The sequence below is a fragment of the Montipora capricornis genome, chromosome 3 (genome assembly GCF_036669925.1).
Source record: "Montipora capricornis isolate CH-2021 chromosome 3, ASM3666992v2, whole genome shotgun sequence".
In the NCBI taxonomy this organism is placed as follows: Eukaryota; Metazoa; Cnidaria; class Anthozoa; order Scleractinia; family Acroporidae; genus Montipora; species Montipora capricornis.
In genome coordinates, this window is record NC_090885.1 from 42908704 (window position 1) to 42931203 (window position 22500).

The 22500-nt window shown below is 39.2% G+C and overlaps 1 protein-coding gene across 2 annotated transcripts in view; it reads left to right on the forward strand.

Moving 5' to 3' along the window:
* Positions 1-22500, forward strand: part of LOC138043214 (small ribosomal subunit protein mS39-like) — a 51701-nt gene that overhangs the window by 28789 nt on the left and 412 nt on the right. The window contains exons 15-31 of one of the 2 annotated variants that reach the window (XM_068889371.1): positions 2929-2977; positions 3260-3370; positions 4023-4109; positions 4305-4412; positions 7637-7665; positions 8232-8332; positions 9180-9261; positions 9870-9960; positions 11194-11276; positions 12217-12281; positions 13211-13279; positions 13501-13545; positions 16408-16471; positions 17478-17572; positions 20190-20230; positions 20757-20818; positions 22040-22500. The exon at positions 22040-22500 is cut by the window's right edge and continues 412 nt beyond it. In XM_068889371.1, the coding sequence (XP_068745472.1) occupies positions 2929-2977; positions 3260-3370; positions 4023-4109; positions 4305-4412; positions 7637-7665; positions 8232-8332; positions 9180-9261; positions 9870-9960; positions 11194-11276; positions 12217-12281; positions 13211-13279; positions 13501-13545; positions 16408-16471; positions 17478-17572; positions 20190-20230; positions 20757-20818; positions 22040-22051 (1194 nt within the window). In that variant the 3' untranslated portion in view covers positions 22052-22500. The other variant, XM_068889370.1, reaches the window with a different exon arrangement.

The window sequence follows — 22500 nt, forward strand, 5'->3', positions numbered from 1 at the left end:
AACAGCTGCTTACCTAAAGAAAAACTAACTTTAAATCGTTTTCAAGACACTTGAACAAGACAGAGCAGTTCAACATCAGACACCAGTGATCGGTGGCACTAAGAGTTTGTTTCACTTGCAGAACTCCCATCGCAAGAAGCGGAAATTTCTATTTAGCTAAATAGTGTTGGATTAAAAACTTATGCACTCGGCTCTTAAAAGATTGTACCGGTATTCCAGTGTCTTGGATGAAGCTGACGATGTCAATGTTGTTCGGGAGGCTGTTCCAAATTTTACTACCCAACCATGACCCATACACCTTATTCCAAAAATGGCTGCCATTTTAGTATTATTTTGTTTCCTTGCAAATTGGCCCTTATGGCCTCGCTTTCAAACGTAAAATTCAAAAGAATATTTACCCTTGAACGAGGCCATAAGGGCCAATTTGCATGGAAACAAAAGAATGCTAAAATGGCAGCCATTTTGGAATAAGGTGTATAGACACGTCAAACGCGCTAGGATTCCCCTCAGTTGATGAGTAAAATCTGTTGGTGTGAGACAGTAAAATATGTTAAGTCTCACTCCCAGGTGTCAATGGGTTAAATAGCGTATAAGAGTACAGTGAAACAATATTTGTGAGCAGCTATTGTGTGGAGTGTTGTGGTACAATTTTCATAATCCAACAAGATAAACTCACTTTAAGTGCTAATTTTTGGCCTCTCTTTGAGATTGTACAGACAATACTTCCTTATTTTATTTTCACAATCATCTCAATAAAATGGTCTTTCAGTATAATATTGCTGTGAACTGAGCAAAGGAGAGTGCCAAACAAGTCTATTTACAGTGGCATTAAGAAAACATGTCAGAGGCAATGCATAAGTTATGTTAAGGAAACCTACATTATTCACAAAGTCATAGTATCATAGTTACCTTTCTTACATGCAAGATTTGGCAAATGTGGGGTTTGTGAAATAGCCTATAAGTTGAAATAAGTCATCTCATTTGTAACTTTGGCTGCAAGTATAAGTACATTAGAAAATGCTATCACAAATATAGTCCCTTACAGCTTTTGTGTAAGCTCTGGTCGATCTTCTGTGTCATCAAGGCCGTGCATTGGCTCATTCCTGAGGATGGCTGTGTTGTGAAGCGTTGCACATGCTCCTATCAAAGTGCATGCTTTCTCTGGTGTCATTCCAATTTCAGAATGGAGAAGATGGAATCTCCGCTTCCACGACCCAAATGCGTGTTCGATAGCCACACGGGTCTTTGTGTGGGCTTTATTGAAGGCCTCCTGTTGGGCACTGGATGGGTTTAGGTATGGTGTCGTGAGGAAGGGACCACATGGGTAGTCACTGTCTCCCAAGAGCAAACAATCCTCTTGTGTTCGAGGCTGAAGTCTGTGAAAATGAAACTGTCGTGTGTACTTCCTGGCTATTTGGCAGCAATGTTGGTAAAGATGCCTGCATTTATGATTTGTACGTGCTGAGCACATTAAACACTTAACATATTCCCGCTTTTTGATTAATGCTGCAGAAACGTCTCGAATTGTCCGAATGGTGGACTTTGGCAGTCCTACGGTATCGCCAAGTACTTCGAGAAAGCCTCCAGAGGCGAAGAAACGCAGCGCCTCAAGAACTTGAACCGTTGGCGATAAAGCATGGTTCCGCGAAGTTTGTCGTTCAAGATCTTCGCGCAGACGTTCCGCCAAAAATATAAAAAATCCCGACCAAAACGAAAGCGGCTTCAGAAAAGTTTGTTAAGTCGATATCATGCATCTTGACGCGGAACCGCCAAAATATCAAACAATAAGTCCGCCATTTTGTTGTTTCGAAAAAGTGGGTGCAGAGATGGCGTAGTGGCCCAGGTTCGATTCCGAGACTCGGCGTCATATGTGGGTTGGGTTTGTTGGTTCTCTACTCTGCACCGAGAGGTTTTCTCCGGGTAATCCGGTTTCCCTTCTCCTCAAAAAGCAACATTTGACTTGATTTACGTTGATTGTTACTTTCAGTTTACAGTGTCCCCAATTAGCGCTCTAGCGCTAGAACAACTAGACACTTAAATAAAGTTCCTTTCCTTTCCTTTCCGTTTACTCCGAAGGTTAGTGACTTAATCCACCTCGCTAGGTGTGTTAAATTTAACCCTTACTTTATCCCTTGGATAGCACTAATCGTGCTTTCAGGAACAGGAACTAATCTAAGGATAAATTTTATTCCGGGGTTTGAGGGATTTTATCCACGATTAGCGCTAATCGACTTTCCAGGAACCGGGGCCAGAATTTTGTGATATACTGAAGAACCTGCTGGACAGATTTTCCGCGTTTATTGTCATATGGGAAGTTTGCTTGTGTCGATGACGGCTTACATGGTTTCCAAACGCTCAAGGCCTTAACTGATTAGAGTGTAATGTGAAGTGCTACGTTTCTAACCCATATAAACCGTGTGAGCGTTATCCCTACTAATGGAAATGGGCAAGGACGCAAGGACAGAGAAAAACTCTGACCAGGGTGGGAATTGAACCCACGACCTTCGGGTTAGATCACTGCTGCTTTACCGACTGAGCTACAAGGTCAGACTTATTTCCATTGAAAGTGTCCTGAAACTAAAAAAACGAGATAATTTCTTTGTCAATTTAACGAGAACCAACAGAGCTGTTAGCCAATCAGAATTCAGGGCAAAAGACGGGAATCGCGTATTAAATAGGCCATTTCCGAGTTCATGTCTGCCTCCTCTTCAAAGCGAGTCTAAGTGCGAAGTTTTTGTTATGCAAATTAGTTTTCATTCAGATGTAAAGTGGAACTAATTACCATCACAATAACGTAGCACTTAAACTCGCTTTGAAGAGGAGGCAGACATGAACTCAGATGATGGCCTATAACATTTGTCTGTTAAGGAGCTGAAAAGGTTTTTCGTCATAGTTAATTAAAAGTTTTTTCTCTCATTTCTGTTGCAGGAGCTGATCCAAAGCATGGGTGAAGAGCCTGTTGTCCTTCCTGATTTGAGTGAGTGTGTGGAGCTATTTCATGATCAAAGAAATCAGTGGCTCGTTGAATCAATAATTTTGTTTTGTAACACTGTTTTCAGTGATAAGAAAACCCATCATTCACCAAATGAAATGGGGCTGATACTGTAATTAGATTTTTTTGGATTAAAATGCGGAAAACGCATTAATTGATTTTCTGACGTTTGACGTGTTGCAAAGGCATTGGCTTGATTTCCATGTTCTGAGGGTGGTTCTCAGAGGCTTACTTTACTGAAATCAAACCTATTTTATTATGTTGTAGAAACTTACAATACTCTTATGAAGGTAGCAGTTGTTAGCCCTGAAACTGATAACATGTCGAAAACTGACTTAGCGCTTGGGATTCTTCGCGATATGATGGCCGCTGGCTTAGGTAAGGTATTTGGGACGTCTCTATTGATCTATGCAAGTGTGTTCCAAAAACACATGATGAAACGTTTTCATGTATAGTGTATCAAGCTCTTAGCTCTCATTGGATGTTAGGCGACATTTTAAGACGCTTTAGGTTTTTAAGCGAGCAAGTCCTTCTGATTGTAAAATAATGCTTTGACACTTGACTGGTTCAGTCAACGAAACCACTTCAGTTTTCAGTAAACCAGTTCAGAACTTGCAGTTCGTGCAACGAAACCAGCCAGCCTTGCTTGCGTGTTTGTACACGACCACCAAAAATCATCCAACAGCAGCCCAACAGCAGCACCACACATGGTTCTCAGCATACAAATTTTATCCTTTTTATCTGCGGTTCCATTGCTTTTTCAATGCGTCTTTGGACTTAACTTGTGGAGGTTGCTCAAACATGTGCCATTAGCTTCTGCAAATGTTGGATTTTGTTTTGGTTGCTTTCAATGGTTTTGGGAACCGTTTGCTGGAACTGAATGAGGACCACATATTGGCTTTTGACAAAAAATGCAAAAAACAAAAAACATTATTTTTTGGTATTATAACCGACTGACTAAGAGACTTAAAGACTGGCAGATTGATTGATTGATTGATTGATGGATTTTTGATCTTTAATTTGATTTTAGAACCCACATTGGAATCTTATAATCAGTTAATACGGGCAGAGTATGTTAAACACTGGGAAAAGAAAAAACAAATACGAGAAAGTAATGGTGAGTTTTCATCAGACCCTTCGAAAGTATCCAGTGCTAAATCACTCCCATGTTATATTCTCACTGGCAATGAGGACAGTAGTATGACGCTACCTTTAAAGGTCCATGAATGGCTTGCAATTCCGTAGCCAAGTAGGTCCTTAGTCAGAAGAAACAGGCATCACTTCAATCTCTGTCTACGTTTGCCTTTTTCAGATTACCGAATGAAAGCAAAGGAGGCTGTGAGTCCAATGATTCTTAATAAAGTCATCACACACCTGGAATCGTTACCCAAGCTCCCTCCACTCAGAGACCCTGATGATGGTAAGCGTTGTGACTCTAAGTTAGCATTCACGTCACTTAATTAAAGGGGCTGTGTCACGAAATTTAGACAAATTCAGCGACTGGACACTGGCAACCAAATAAAGCGGAACGTTATATATAGATTAAGCCGGGCCTAAAAGCGGAGCTCCTGTCTCTAACCCCACAAACACTCTTCTTTTATAAAAACGTCTATTTTTGGAGCTGAGGCTGAACGTTCTTATGTAATTTGGCGTTTTGAGGCTGAAAACGTTCGTAAAGGCGTGACTAGGAAACCTATCAAAGTGCTTGCTTTGATGGTGTTGAAGTTTAATATTTTGTAACGATTATAATTAAGAAGTGCTCATTGACTGATATATGTGTCATGTAATAAGAAAACCATCGTTATGTTATACTAAATATGCCCTCAAGTATTTGGGTTAATTTACATTTCTTTAGCTTTATCTCATACATTTATTTAAAATACAAACACCAAAATAAAAACGTTCTCAGTCGACTCATGATCAGTCTCAGCCTGAGGACTGTTCTTAATACATTCTTATAATTTTGGGTTAATCTCAGCAGCTGAGCTCCGCTGAAAAAAAACTGCTTAAAACATTGAAGGAAGTTTTGAATAAAATAGCTAATAAAAAGGAGGAAGGGATGGGCAAAACGGATGAAGATTAAAATGGGTTTCAATTGCGGTTTTTGAAAACTGTTCAGCCTAACAGTTTTTCAAAGTTTATCTCCGTTGTTTGTAACTTTAATTGTTTATGCTTGATCGACCTTTTTTGTCGCGAGTTGCGTTGTTTAAAAGTAATTTTTGAGTTAACGAGTCGCATGGTGAGTTCACTACACTAGGGAGGTTAAGAAACGACCACGGCAACGGCAACGCCAAAAAGCAGTATTGTTATATAGCTGGAGTTTTTCCCGCTACAGCGCACCCATTCATTGGTTAGTTCATAGTCACATGGCATTAACAATGAAGCTGTTTACCGCCAAATGCCATGAGCGGGCAACATTGCGAAAACTATTACGTCAAACGGGGAACAGTTCACTGTTACCCGCCAAATGTTGACCGCTGTTGCACGTGTTCAGAGCGTGCAGTTGAAGGTGGCCTGATGTTGTCGCTGGAATCTGGGCGCTTCTTTCAAAATGTTTGACCCATTTGTTTTGCTATATAACAAATCACTTAATGATTGGTCCCTCGGGAAACAGTTCATTTTGTTTCCCTCGAATCTCAATGTTTCCCTCGGCTGCGCCTCGGGGAAACATTGAGATTCTCGGGAAACAAAATGAACAGTTTCCCTTGGGACCAGTCATTAAGTGTTTAATATTGTTGGTTGAAAGAACCAGAATGATCGTGCTGCACGTGCGGTACGCATTTTCGAACACTTCTCTCCCGTGCCCGTCAAAAAAAGAGGGAGTTTAAGCAACGACGACGGCTACGGCTACGGCAACTCCACGAAGCAAGAATATTATTGGTTAAAAAAGGAAAAATACTCGTGCTGCACGTGCTGTACGTGCAGCTTTCTGCCGTACTCCACAAAACAACAACGTGAAATCACCAAATTGTAGGTTTTCACGACAACGTGAGTATATAACAATGAAACAGTCATTTTCTGTTTTGACTTTTAAACCGTTCGTAACCATTCAGTTACAGGATAGTTCGCCTGTATTGTACAAGGTGAACAAGACAGAATATTCGCGAAATACTTGCGATAGCGCTAAGTTATATTTTGGGCTGACGTTGTCGTTGCCGTAGGCGTCGTCTTTACTTAAACTCCCTAATGAAACAGTCATTTTCTGTTTTGACTTTTAAACCGTTCGTACCCATTCAGTTACAGAATAGTTCGCCTGTATTGTACAAGATGAACGAGACGGAATATTCGCGAAATACGTGCGATAGCGATAAGTTATATTTTGGGCTGACGTTTTCGTTGCCGTAGGCGTCGTCTTTACTTAAACTCCCTAATGAAACAGTCATTTTCTGTTTTGACTTTTAAACCGTTCGTACCCATTCAGTTACAGGATAGTTCGCCTGTATTGTACAAGGTGAACAAGACGGAATATTCGCGAAATACTTGCAATAGCGCTAAGTTATATTTTGGGCTGACGTTTTCGTTGCCGTAGGCGTCGTCTTTACTTAAACTCCCTGCAACTTGAATTGAGCAGGTTTTGACGACAAATTGGACAAACTACAGTGAATCCTTCAGGCTCAATCTTTATCTAGCATCCGTCCGTACCAATCCATTTTTAGGACACTTCGCCCATATTGAATAATCTGAATAATCATGAAGTACTTAGAATAGCTCAAACTTGTAATTATTTTGAAGTGACGTTTTCGTCGCCCGTAGCCCGGTCGTCGAGGTTTCTTAGGGCCGATTTACACGGTACGATTTTTGTCGCATGCAACAAGCTCACAACAGGCCTACGACATTACTTACGATTGTCGCAGCGTTTTAAAACATGTTTTAAAATGGTACGTCATTTTTTCTGACGTACACGTCAATCATAAGTCATGTCAAAGGACTGTCCTAAGCTTGTCTCATGCGACAAAAATCGTACTATGTAAAACGGCCCTTAGAGCGCATTCGATTGACCCTATTGCGGAATAAGAATACGTGGAGTGATGATTTAAAACTAGATATGTGTGGCGTTTTGCAGAAACACAGATAATAAAGCTATGTTAAAAATAGCATTTTAGCGGATGTTTGACAATATTAATATGAATCTCCGCAAAAACAAAGGACTTGTAACTTCTATTCCATGTATTCCTATTCCGGTGGAATACGGTCATTCGAACGCGCCCTTAAACTCACTACTACTTAACGTTCAAATGCATGGCGAGTAGAGACGAGTATCTGGTAAAATTAACACAAGGGCAATTTGATCGCCTGATGGTTTTAATTTGGCGATGCGTTTCCGTGGAAATGGGTCCTTTGCAGCTGGCGATCACATGGTACAAAAACTGTCTTACTGAAGAGCAAATTGCACCTTGGGGCATCTAAAGCAATGCAACTTAATTTCAATTTTCTTCATTTTAGATGTCCCAGTGGACAATTTGATCTCCAGTATGGCCGTTTTCGTACCATGTGATTACTAGCTGCAAAAGGCACATTCAAAGTAAAGAAAAGCAGTATCTCTGCAGAATATCACTTTTATAGGACGGTCACATATCCAAAGGAGCTTTTTGAAAAGTGAAAGGAACTTCCTTTTCTCATTGACTTTTTTCTTTGCGTTTTCAGCTTTCTTTTTTCGCTCTGCAATGAGTGCGGTAAGTCTAGTCCTTGAGTTTCTTTTGTTTGTAATATAGGAATATTGACTTGGTGATAGACAACTGATTTTAAAAGGTAGATATTCAGTCAACCTGTCATCGGATTCAAACTTTTCGTCACAAGGGGAGGTCTTACTTTTATTCTTTTCAGCCGAAATGCAATTTAGAAGGAGCAAAAAACTACTGTGGGATTTTGAGACCCAAAAAAGATAGAAGGTCATACGAGGTTCTGTCGTATTTCTGTATAAAAGATTACAGACCTCTTCCGGTGGAGGGTGAAGTTCTTTCCTATTGAAAGGCAAGGCAGGGGTTTGTTACCATAGATCACGCGCAAGAAAATTTGGGCGACAATGTTACTTCCTCCAACTATTGGGATGAAAATCCTACAATGGTCTTCACGCTAGTTGCACCATAACGCCTTTAACTTAATCGTTCATCAGTCATGTTATGCATATCTTTGCATATGATCCGCTATTGTGTTTCTACCAAGCCATAACTGGTGCGTTGTAAATCATGGCCACCACGTTTGTAACTCGCTGTAACTGACCTTTGCTGTTGTTGTTTAGGCTCTCCTCTGTCTGGACTCTAAGCTTGCAATACGTGTCTACAAATTGGTTGAAAAAGAAGACAACATTCGTTATCTCGGTGATAAACATGGTCTGTTCTAGTAAGTACAAAAACAACCTTGTTCTTGAAACAATTTGTTGATTTGGGTATGTCACCATATCGGTCACCTTTTAGTTTTAAGCCTCGTTTACACGAGCAAGTTTTCCTTGACAAGGAAAATAGCTCGTGTAAATAGGGTAAAGGGACGTGGAAAAAGTGTCAAGGATAAAAGTTTTTCATGCAAACGGACGAGAAGGAAAATGTGGCAAGGAGAAGGCAAGGAGTGTTAATGAGATTAGTTCCCAGTATCAAGCTCATGCTCATTGCTGTCAAAATATGCAAAATGGCGGCTAACACGAAACGACGAACTAGAGAATGGAACATTGTTTTACATGTACTCGTTGAATAGCAAGTACTGCGGGCACAGGCTAAACTTGTCAAGGATAACAACTTGTTCATTGTCTGCGCGAGAAATGATTCCTTTTCAAGGAAAACACTTCAAGGAAAACTTGTTGATCATTTACGCGAGCAATGATAATTGTCAAGGAAACTGACTTTCTGTTGGTAAACGGGGCTTTAATCGTGAGTTATCGGGGCAAGCCAAACAAAAGAGTAAACTTTTGTTTGACATAAATATGTACAATGTACAAGTAATAAACAAATAAGAACAAAACGGAAAAAACCAAGGATACTTGACACAGCTGCTGAAGATGATTCCGTATTATTCAGTTTGCATTTCTGTTTTGATTGTTGCATCATCTGCACATTTCCTTACCAAACAAGATATTTGTTAGTGGTTTTTTTGAGAAATTATATTGAAATATCTGTCTCCTTTGTAAGCCACGAGTTGTTATGGGCATGCCAATAGCCTGTAGTACTGATTTTGAAAACTGGTTTTCATCTTTCAGCTCTGCATTTCTTCTGGCTCTTACATCAACTGACACTGACTTTTCTGTTATTTACGACTACTATAAAGAAATTGTACCACATGTAAGTTTTGCTGTTGGCGTTTTACGCATGACTGTTTGCACATCAGTCACCCTAAGTGTTCTGTGCTCACAAAGGTTGCAAAATATATTTTTAAGTTTTAAACTTACGTAGGTAACGAAACAAGGTGAATATGTTACAACGTTTTTGTGAAACGTAAAAATAACTTAAAGGCCGCGAGTGTCAAAGGAGACGGTCTCGTGGGTTTTTTCACTCCCTCTCCCCCAAAAAGTGTCCGTGATAGACCCCCAAGAGATCTTTTCTCTTAGCTATCTACTGTTATGAAAAGTCGTTGACGTCTTTCCCAATAAAGGTTGGTTCACATTCCTTTAAGAAGACTGCTTTATTAACTCGTTTGACGAAACCAAATCTTTGTCTCATGCACACACTGACACAGCGCCACGCTTCTTCGCAACCTAAACGCTTTAGCCACTTTGTCAAGCTCTCGACGCTACCCGCCCCGGTTACCTAGGCTGTTTTACGCGTAAGGATCAATTGAAAATGTACGAAAGGTGAATGTATTATAGACTCAACTATTTAATTATGCTTTATTGTTCCTATTTGGCTCCGTCATCACGTTGTTTTTGTGGTTTTTTTTCCATATATTGTAGAGGTTCAGGCCAAAGGAGCACATCTACACATCGCTCTTCAACTTGGCTCACAGGACAAACAACCCAGGAATTGTCAAAAGATTTTATGACGGTGATTGGTTAACTTTCTTTCCTGTCTGTTTTTTCAATGAATTTCTGGTGATGAATCAATGATCATTTTTTGTTCATGTATTACAATAAATACTCTTGAGCTTGATAAGATAGATATCAACTTAATAGAGATGCTTTTCAACTGAGCGCTGTAAATGAATGAAGCACTTACTTAATCAAGCAAATAAAAGTGGACGCAGACTTTCAATTTAGCGAATCATAACTCAAGTGCAGCCCGCGCACAGCATGTTCACTATTAGTTCACGCGATTGACTGTGCAGTGCCATCGAGTTCATTATTAATTCGCGTGATTGGCTGAGAATGTGACAGGGGGAATCGAATATCGTTGTCAAACAAACCAATGCAATCGTAGAGTTTGCGATACACACTCAACAGATAACTGTGTTCAAAACTGTTATTAGGGGCTGTAAGATCTACGAGGGAGACTGGAACGACGACGTCACTTCGAAATATGACGTTGCACAATCGGAAATCTTTCGTTCACCTCGTACAATGTTGACAAAGTATCCAGAGAATCAATTTGTACAGTGAGCGGATTCAGAGTAAAAATAGTGCTAAAAAAGAGAATGAAAGGTTCACATTTACATGCTCACGTTGTCGTCAAGATTTTAAATCAGTTTCAAGTTAGTGATTTTACGTCGTTGTGATGCAGAGCACCCCAAACATTTTTGCCAAAGTGCATGCCGCAAGTAAAGTCTGCTACGAGCCTAGTGGCCCATCAGGCCGGCGCTTATCTCCGGTTACTGTAGCATGAAGCGACTAGGAGTAGTTCTACCCCCAGCAGTAAAGTGTCTTGCCCAAGAACAGAATACAATGACCCGGCCAGGGCTCGAACCTGGACTGCTCGATCCAGAGTCCAGCGCCCTAACCGTTAGGCCACACCGCCTCCCACGCATGCCACAAGTGCAGCACGTCGTTTCTTTAACTCCCTATTTTCGAAGGGTCGCTTTTGGCCCAGTTTATGAAACTGATAGTAAGAATATCTTTGTTTAATCTTGGAACCTGAAAAACAAGCAAGACGACATCAAAAGATGGTGCTGTTTGTATATGTAGTTCGTGTCTTTCAAGAACCTTTATTGTGTTAGGTGGCACTACCGACTAGATCACGACAGAAAAACGGCAACCACTCGGCGCAACCAAAGAGGTCATTTGCTGACTGAGAATATTTGAGAAATACACCAAAATGCCTAATGACCATTTCTTGCTTTAACAGATATGCGGAAATATCGGGTACAGTTGACAATGCAAGTAGCTACAGCTTTGTTTAGAGCGATGGGAGGAGCAAAAGACCCAAAGGTTAGTTGTATTCTGTCTGAAATTGGCCATGGGCTCCCAGATTAGTAGCGTGTGTGTGTGTGTGGTGTTTGTGCATCCGCGAAAGCAAAAGTTCCCTTGGAAATTGTGTTCCTTGCGGTTGACCTTACCTTTCTAATAGTATATAAAGCAACCCTTATTTCAGTGGCACGAAGGTTTTTGCAGTTCGTTAAGCAACTGATGTGATCCTGGACTTGATTGAATTTGAAAATAATGCATAAATGAAGGAAACATGCAGACAATCTTTCTCGCTACTTCAGTACTTGTCAATCGGGCAGTTTGTAAACTTTTATCATTCCCGCCTCTGGTGTGATCGGAATCATAATAGGGACCTGATCAGTTTTTATTGTCCTTTCGTGTATCCGTATGGAAAGAAAGAAACTGTTACAATTGCATTTTACAAATGCAAATGTTATTGTAATGTTAGTAGGAATTGGCATCATAAGTGACATTGTTATTAATGTAAGTTGAACTGTTTGTAAGTAAATAAATGTTATTATTGTTTGTATTGCTAGTATTGTTTAAAAAATGAAGTATATAAAAATGTTAATAATAAAAATAAAAATAACAAGAAACTGTGACACAGATCTGTCATAAATGGCATTTTGCGAACTCGATTCACCTGTTTGAATGAACTTTATTTAAGTGTCAACTGTTTAGCATTGAGGCACTAATTGAAGACGCCGTACAGAAATCACATCTAATATCAAATCGTAGTTTGGTTATTACATTAAAGGGAAAGTTACTAAATGCTGAATTATGCGCTTATAAAGAGAGCAGTATTTTGACTAATTCGGGAACCTCTCTTTGCAGCGAAACTTTAATGGCCTTCCCAATCATGTTTGAATACCTTGTATTCAAAAACCTTTAGTCATACTCTTTTTTGATCGTTTTCTTTCCCTGCTGTATTTTAATCTTTCAGCACATCGAGGCAAATGTTCCGTTAATGCTTGATGTCTTACGTTGGATGAAGATGTATCGAGTCGAGTGAGTGTCCAATGTTGTGTTGCTTTATTTCAAGCTTGAATCTTGAATAAAAATTACAAACAATTTGAAAAGAACCTATAGACAGCTACCCTTCCCGCCCCCGCCCCCACCCCAAACTTGCTCAGAGGTATGAAGATTCTCGGAAGCCAATGAACAGTTTTTCAAGAAGAAGAAAAAGAATTGTACGCTTTTAACTATTTGTCTCTTCCTTTGCCAACTACAATTTACACGTTCGGCATGGAAAAACTTTTGGATATTATGATAACGGATCACGGTTATAATAAAATCATGATATTTTCTTATTCTTATAAGGTCAAAATCGTTCATGGCATACAAAAATTGAATCGGGTAATTATGGTTTTCCTGTAGGGTTTTGACGCAATTGGCTGATTCTAAGCCCTGGCCAAACCAGAGCGTGAGGTGACGAGAACTCTCATCCACTCTCGGCTACTCTCATCAACTCTCGAGAGCTCTCGTCAAATTTGAACCTGCTCAAGTTTTTCATGAGAGTTGGTGACAGTTTTGTCTTGTTTGGCCGCGCACGAGAGTTTGAGAGAAAGAGTCAGTTTGCGGTCAGCAGTTGTTGTTTTTTTTTTCCAGCAGTCTTAGATAAAAAAGTAAAAATTAATAATATGGCGTCGGATACGGGGACCAAGGCTGAATATACCGGCTGGTTAGTCGCCATATTTAAGTCAGAAAGGGTTTTCCCAGGGTGGCTCCCAGGCTGTCACTTTTGTTTGCGCGTGAAACTCTCGACAAACTCTCGTCAACTCTCGCTCTTGTTTGACCACCTCTTGATCACTCGCATCGACTCTCATGAGCTCAAAAGAGTTTCAGCTCTCATCAACTCTCGCTCTCGTTTGGCCGGGGCTTTAGATAAGCAGATTCAGTTGGACATGAACGTACTCATCAAAATTTTCTTTTTACAGGATTACTCATGTTCACATCACCCAGCTTATTCGGATGTTATGTAGAAATAACCAGCTAGAGGATGCCTGGTAAGTCGTGAGCTAAGAGAGAAAAAAGGTCGAAGCAAACTTGAATGTTATTAATGTTTCCTGAGAGCGACAAATGTCCACTGATCTTTTTCGGGAAGTTGGAAACGGAGAACGTTTTTTCATAACCACTTCAACAACAAACCGATAACTGAACGGTTTCCAATTTTGTAAACAGTAATCAAACAGTATTTCACGGAAAATGTTCTTCCTTTTTTTTTCAGGCAAGCGTTGAATATGTTCGCAAAGAACAAGGTTCCCATTCCAACGTAAGTGACATTTTCTGAAGGAAAAAAGCAAAGAGCAGTACTAGTTAAAAGGAACCCATAAATCAACTTGCACTATTTCCTGTATTCTGGAAAGAAGGCATTTGAAGCAAATATGTCAAAAACGAGTGAGAGTGTTTCATCAGGGTTTACGAAAGCACTCTGCCTTCGGCACTCGCACTCGATTTGATATATAACTTCACAAAGTCATTAATAATTCATAAGGGTATTAGCCAGTCGGAGTTCCCCATTTTGGTCAGGTGTATGTATCTTGATACCCAATCAAACTACAGATCAAGAAAGGCCGAGTTAGTTCAAAAGCTGATCAAGGCACTTGAATTTAAATGAACCTTTATGCTAATAAACTACGGGAAAAAACACATTTGAATAAACTACCCGCACAATTCAACAAAAGCTTAAGCATTACCTTTCATCATTAGCGTCCAGAGGATAAAAACGAATTTGGACACCCAATAGTTTAGCGAAAGAGCATCCATTTCAGCAATGTCTGCACTCAAGGCTTGAACCTTGTGTAGTTGTAGTCTTTGAAAAGTCCACCGCAATCTAAAACCGGCGCTTGTATCTCTCTTAACCTCTACCATTCGGCAAAAATGTTCACAGCCCAATTATATATTTTTAGATTAGACCTATTCACATTGAATGTTCGTCAAAACATAAATCCCGATCTTAATCTTTGTAAGCAACGCATACAGAGTAATTATTATTCTCCACATAGTTTTAGTGTCCTACGAAATCGGTTGTTTTCTTCTTCTTCGAATGACGATTTCAAGTTTTCTTTGCTTCATAATAACGTTAGGAGCTTAAGGCACAATTTGGAAGATCTCCAAGTGCATCTACTTGATGAGCTAGGACACCATTTTAGTGTTATTGGAGTCTCCGAAACGCTTGAAAAGTTTTCCACCTCAATAAATCAATCTTTGTTATGTGTAACTTCAACATAAGTCTCCTGGGTGTTGAAACATGCAATTACGCATATAATTTTTTGCTTTCTATACAAAGCTTTTCTCTTACTCCGACTATTGATAAACCTACACATGTTTATAAGAATACCGCAACATTGATCGATAACATTTTAGTCAACAAATTGGATGTGGGGATTTATAGTGGCAACATTGTATCTGATATCAGTGATCACTAATCGCAATTTTGCATCTTTCAAAAAATTAAAGAGGGACGAATGAGAGTGAGAAAAAAAAGATGGGCGGTTTTTCTCGTTTCTCAGAAAACAGTTTTGTTGACGAGCTTTCTCAGATCGATAGGGATTCTGTCTCCGGCGCTCAGAATGACGCAGATCACTCCTTTTCTACTCTCTGTAGCAAAATTACTAACCTTCTAGACAAACATGCCCCTTACAGTACACTGGCCCAACGTCAAGCCAAACAGATGTTAAAACCTTGGATTACACGAGGGCTAAGAAAATCAATCAAAGTGAAGAAGCGCCATTATCATTCTGGTAGTAAAGCTGTGTATAAAATGTATAGAAACAAAATATTAATTATTTCTCGCCTGAGCAAGAAACTCTACTATCTTAATTATTTCAGTCATAACTTAACTAATATGAAGAACACCTGGGCTGGTATTAATTCTTTAATTAATAACAAAAGAAAGCATTTCAAGCATATTTCCTCAATCATTCATCCAGATAGTAAAGTCACAACTAATGATTGCAGTAAAATTTCAAACATCTTTAATAGCTTCTTTTCTTCCGTTAAACCAAACCTAGCGTCTAAACGACCTTCAACTAATCGTGAATTTATTGATTATATGTCTAATAGCTTCGATAAATCTTTCTTCAGAAATTGAGATTGAAATACTTTCCATTTCTCTCAACGAAGCTCACGGGTTGTATTCCTGTCCTACAAGATTCTACATTCTGTAAGACACCTTTTATCCAAACCTTTAGCTGACATGATCAAGTCAGTCAGTCAGGGTGTGTACCCTTCAAAGCTAGAGCATGCGAAAGTTCTACCAGTCTATAAATCTGATCATGAGACTGACCCTGGAAACTATCGACCAATTTCTTTTTTATCCAATTTTAATCATATTTTTGAAAAAGCAATGTTCAAACGTCTTAGAGCGAGTTTCAATTTAGTGTCGTAAAACCAAAAGCTAAGTTTTTACTTTGGCCAATCAAAAAGGAGGGAGACCATGCAGTAAACCAATCAAAACTTGAAGCAAATTACACGTAGCCGACACAACGCGCGGGGAAATGTGCACGCATGAGCCACGATTGGTTTTGGTTTCACTTCTAATTGGTTGAAAAAGTGGCGCGAGAATTTTGAACCAATCACTGAGTGAAGTGATCATAAAAAGCAATTCGCTAATTACTTTTGACATTCAATTGAAACCCGCTCTAAAATCTCCTTGACCAAAACGAAATTCTTTTCACATCGTAATATGGCTTTAGAGATAAATACTCTACACGACATGCGATCCTTGATATTGTTAATACTGTACAAAGTAATATGGACAAGAAATTATACACCTGTGAAATTTTCATTGACTTCAAAAAAAGCATTCTATACTAGACTGGTAATTCAGGTAATTATATTAGCATTCCCCTCTATAATAAGATGCAAAAGGCTAGCGTTTCCTCGCCATGCCGAGTCTTGAAACCAAAATTCAGTGGCTTAAATTTGAGATTTCTCCATCATCATCATTCGCGTTTCTTCTTTCCCTGTGGTATTCTCGATTGGTTGAAATTCCAGTTTAACTCAGACCCTGCTGCGAAGAAATCAGACAAGACTCATAACTGAAGTGAACACGATTTTTGATCATGACAACAGACACACGACCTTTCATGGTGAAACTGATCATGCAAGTTGGTTTTTTTATTGTTTTCAGTTATACTGCTCTTAATGACATTTTAGTAAAGGCAAGTCAAGAAAAGGACGAAGACAAAGTTAAAGTGAGTATCCACATTAAGAGTTAGAGCCACGTTCTTAAAAACGAAACTTGGGAAAATTCTCGAGTTTTTTGAATGGAATGATAGTCAATGTGAAAGAAATTATGGTTAAGCCTAGTTCCCACTAGCGACATAACGATCACGAACATAACGCTGTTATGTCGCTTATGTCTTAGTGGGAACGTCCAGAAACATAATCATAGGCGCCCTTATGATCAACATAATCATAATCATAAGAAAATGATCGACCATTTTCTCATGATTATGATTATGGCTTTGACTATGACTATGTCGACTAACGACATAATGAGAAACATAATGACGTAACGGGGTCATTGTGTTTTGGCCAATGAAAGTCTAGGACCAGTACTTTCGGGTCGGTTCATTTTCAAGATGGCGGCCAGCTTCGAGGAAAAGCTTTACGTTTTTAGAGCGGCCGTCCCCACTAGAACATAAGAAGCTTATGTTTATGTTTATGATTATTATTATGCTTATGATCCTTATGTCGCCAGTGGGAACTAAGCTTTACCGTACAGATGAAAACTAATGTAAGTATATCTGTTTAAAAGTGTCTGCCGGCCTTCAGTAGTTCATTCCCGAGACCTTAAGCTAATTACCTCTTCTCGCAATACAAATTCTTCTCAGGCCGGAGCACTCCCAAGCTGGCATTTTTGGTGCTTATAGTTCTTTCAAGCTTAGCGATATAAAAATTTTGTTTACGAGTAAATGCTCCCTCTCCTGGCCAAAACCTGCTCCAGTCAAGGGTGGGGAACTGCTGACATATGGCAGTCTCCAATAACACCTCAATTTCCACTCTCAATTTGAACGCATTTTCTTCAATCGAACACGTTGGAAGATTGAGATACCAAAGGAAGAGTCACATGTGAGATGTGTGCTGTCTGCCTCACATTCAAATAAACGGTTTTTTTTTCCGATATTATTGTCAAACGCTCTCAGATCTCATGTACTTAAATGCGCACTGTTTTGTTTGGTTTGACTATGTTCACAGGCGATCTTTGAAATGATGGCAAAGTATGGATACAATCTCAACCGGAAAAGACGTCTTGCACTCTATGATAGCACTAAGATTCCTACTGTTGAAAGGTATCAAGGGATAGACTTATTTGTTTCCAGGTTGAGATCTTTGCATCCCGTTCACGGTTAATTAAACTTATTAAGATATCTTGAGTATTGGACCAGTCATTTGTATATAAATGATATGCCTAAATGCTCCAATATCTTAGATTGCACCTTTTTTCTGCTGATACAAACTTGTTTCTCAGTAATCCTAACATTCTAAGTCTAGAAACCAACTTAAATGTTGAACTAGAAAAGGTGAGCCAGTGGCTATATGCTAACAAATTATCTTTGAATATTGAAAAAAACTAGCTTTGTGGTATTCCATTCTCCGCAAAGAAGAATAGTTCATAAGTTGAATCTTAGTATCTCCAATATGTCTGTTAAATCTGATAATCAAGTTAAATATTTAGGACTCATTTTTGATTCTAATTTGAACTGGAAACCTTACTTACACGAATTGAGCAAGAAGATTTCAAGAGGCATTGGAGTACTATCTAAATTAGATATCATGTAAACAGAAATATCTTACTTCAATTATATTATTCACTTATTTACCCCTTCCTCACCTACGGTATATGAATATGGGGCAATACTTATGGCTCTACTCTCAGACCTTTAGTAATTCTTCAAAAGAGAGCAATGCGTACTATAACTTTTTCGGAACCAGATGAACACTCTGAGCCTCTTTTTAAGGAATTAGATATTCTTAAATTAACTGATCTTGTCACTCTTTACAATGCACTCCTCATGTATCACTATCACTATAATCTTCTTCCATCTTCCTTTGAAATTTTTTTCCAAACAGTAGCATCCGTACACCAATACAATACTAGGTTTGCTTCTAAATCAACTTATTATATCAATACCATCAAAACAAACTATGGTAAATTCAACTTTCGCTTTGCAGCTGCAGCTGCATTTAACTCGTGCCCCTTAAAACATTTTAAAACAAAGTAAAGTTTAACATCTTATAGTCTTATTGTTTATGAGATTTTAGCTGGCATATATTTATTCATTCCTTTATTTATTCATTTATTTATTTTTTCTTTTCGTCTTCTTTCTTTGACTAATCAACTGCTTTGCTCTAGCTTTAGTGCCAACCTATCCCCTATAATTAAACATTACTAGTTTTACTCACCTTGATAAGCGTTTTAGTTATTCTTAGTAAATGTTACCTTTTTTTGTATCAATAGATTATGTTGTAAATGAAGTTCGCTCAAACCAGTTTTAACACTTGAAAGAAACGTTCTTATTAGAAGCATTGACACTACAACACTTTATCACTTAACAGCAATGTTATGGTACTATATCAAACACCAATTATTGCTAAAAAAGATTGGGTCCTTTTTTCGACGTTGAAGTTACCATGGCAACAGGAAAGCCCTGCAAAAGCACCCCATATTTTGGCTTTAGCTGCTCATATCTCAAAAACGAACTAGGTGACCCCGATTTTTTATTTCTGAAATGTAATCAGCATGCCAAAATGAAACTTTCTGCAAAGGTTAAAAAAATTATGTGGAGGGGATTTAGAGCCACTTTATCTAATTGAAAATTTAAGGTAGCTCTGAATCCGCTCCACAGAATTTCTTTAAGCTTTGCAGAGAGTTTCATCTTGGCCTGCTGATCACTTTTATGCCATAAAAATTTGGGGTCACCTAGTTAGTTTTTCAGATATGAGCAACTAAAGCCAAAATATAGGGTGTTTTTGCAAGGCTTTCCTGTTACCATGGTAAATTGTTAAGTCACAAAAATTACTGCAGCTTGTTCAGCAATAATTGATGTTTTACATGGTACCATAACATTGATGTTAGGTGATAAAGTGTTGTAGAGTCAATTCCTCTAATAACAAGGTGTCTTGAAAGTGTTGAAACTGCTTTGAGCCACCTTAGGTTTAACGTTTATTTGGTAATAAAGCTGGTGTTGTTGTTGTTGTCGTTTTTGTCTACTTGATCAACTCAAATCATGTTACTGGAGCACTAATTGACTGCACTGTAAATAAACAATCCAAGCCGATAAATGAATTGAGACATGCATGCACTTTTCGTGTTTTTATCTATAACCAGTATGTTGCATGCGAAAATCGTCCCTCTCCACCCTTACTCAGTTTTGAATGTCCACACGTTTGTTGTTGAGTATCATCAGCTTAGTTGGGGTGAATGTTGATTGGAGGGAAAAGGGGGCATAGGTACGAGGTGGTCGCGAATTGGAGAGAGTCGTGTACAAGTGTGTCCCAATGTTATCAAAAGCTAAAGAAAGCCAGCATATTTCTCTGAAAGAAAGAACCAAAACCTAAAATGCGCGGGAGAGAATCTTTCATCGGTACTGCGGAACTTGGGAAACCGGCCTTTAGTCTGTCACAACCAGTGGATATCGTTTTCCGTTCACCTAGATTCCTTGCATAAACGTTTAATATTTGTTTCAAACGCAGGTACGCACACACCTACCAGACGTAGACAGGCACTCGCAAAGAAAAATAAAATTAACTCATTATTTAGTGGTCAACTGAAGAAATGTACTAGTTTTTATTAGAAAACTACCCTTTTTTACTCGATACGTGGGATTGAGATTAAGTAGTTGGCTACAGTAACCCTAGTTGTGAATTACATGTATGTTGAACCTGATTTGTTTTTTGTTTTAAAAGGAGGCGAATAGATGAGCTGTTCAGTGACATGTCAGTTCTTGGTAAGTTGGCCAGAGAGAGGATCATCTCAGCTTGAGCGTACTTGCCATACGGCTGAAAATTAAATTAGAGAAATTATGTTGTTTAAGTTCTTTCACTATTAAACTTAAGGTTGTTTCCAAGGTGATTTTTGTGGTTAATAACCCTGTTATCTCGCACACCTTCATCCCAAATGTTCCCAATTTTAGCATGATTTTGTTTTCAGTCAACTAACATGGTAAGCTCGAAAGCAGGGCCAAGTTTGAAAGAAACGAAATGATGTTAAAATACTCCTTCTTTAATAGGCTTTATGCAAGATGACGTCATGCTCAAAAATTCGCCACCAAGCCTCGTTTGCACAAAATTATTCACATCATTGGGACATGCAATACTGTTCGCACGTGGGTTTCTTTACAAGTTTGCTCCTTTGGGATTCAGCTCAAGCTAAAGTTTACAAGTTTGATTTTCGAGATCGACGCTTGGTGGTGAAATACTCAGCTACTCAGATGTCATCACGCATAAGGGCTATTCGTCTTGTTTTAATCTCAGACGAACGACGCAGACAGTATTTTCCTGAAAAGCAAGAAGAGACGAGTCAAGACTTTAGGCTGGTACTACTTACGTATTTCTTTTTACTCTCGTGTTAGTGTTTTGTACATCCATTTGCACAGGCGCTACCAGCAGCACTCCCGACATCGTCCAGTTTTGCGTGTTTTGTGTTTTTGAACAACGTGGACGATAGTAGTACTTCAAACGTTTGATCAAACAAGCAGAAACATTTGATCGCCTTTTGATTACGGAAGGGTAGGCAGAAACTGTTGTTGATAATGTTGGACAGCTGTGGTATTGGCCAAGTGTAAAATGAAACATTGCATGCGCAAACTGTTCTGATGGAGTATCGTTAAACAGGGTAGAGGAAGTCGTGTAAGAAATTCAGGGAAACCAAAGCACAACAGACTGTTTTAATAGAGGAAATAACGAACGTCTCGGGTGATCGGCCACTGAGCGATTGGGAAAACGTGTAAAGCAAATATCATAGAATTGGTTCTGTTTTCAAGTATTAAAGCAGGAAAATGACGAGATCAGCTGCCATGTTTTTCCAACCAAAACAGACATCAAGGTGGAGGCCATGATGACCGACGACCGCCAGGTTGGCTCAGTTGGTTGAGCATCGGATTTTGTGCGGGAGGTCACATGATCAAAACGCAGGGTCTTTAAATAACTGAAGCTTTGCTATAACATCTGCAAAGGGAGAGACTAGTCTTCTCAGATAAGCATGATAGACCGTAGGCCCCCGGCTCAGAACCCATCAATTTTCATAACCCTGTGGGAGGTAAAAGATCCCACCCACTATTCGCCAAGGAGAGGGCATAACGCCCGGTGTTGGGGTCTGTCCTCCGCCTGGTTGGGAGAGTAAATGCTCAAAGATCCAGATTTGTAAGGGAGTATGTGTCCTATTGTTGCCTCTCAAAGTGGGCATTGTCCCTTATTCCATAAATACACAAATCCACAAATACGAATACTGAGCAACGTACTTCATGAAGAGATCATTCTGAAAAAAAAATCCGAGTTCTTCTTTGCAGGAGTCGAATGTACGGTTTTCCGATTATTAGTTCGGTTGCTCTACCACCGAGCTATAGGAACCTCAAGGGAGCCAGTCAGTTGTCACCTGAACTTAGTTTAATAGGATATCGTAGGTTCGACTCCCACAATCGAACACTTGGGTATTTTCCGAGTATCCCCGATTCACCGTCGGACAAAGTTAACTATTCTCCTTTCACCAGGGTTGAAATCCAACATCTTCCTCATTACAATGTAATTTATTGTTGCAGTTTAACGAGTGACAATCATGGCACAGAACAAGGCTATTCAAAGCTCTAGCGAAGCAGGAATGCCGTATCCATAAACAGTACTACACAGGACGCAAGATCCCTTACGATGATTTCACAATCCTCTGCCAAGATAAAAACAAAGGGAACTGAGCAATACATTTGCAACTTGGCCACTGGCTAGGAACAACTTTGCACTGCATTTTTATAAATAGTGTTGTTATTGGTAAAGTTTTTATCATTCTTGACATTTTGCTTCCATGCGAATTCTTGAGTTGAACCATTCATTGCACGCAAGTGTGATAAGCCACACCACCACAATTGAAGCAATGGATCAAAGTGTGATATTTTCGTACCTACTACTAAATCGATTCTAGATCAGCTGGTGGTTTGTATCACAACCATCAGAGATACATAGATGTATGACTGATGATAGAAAGTTAACATGGTACAGTGTCGTGTCG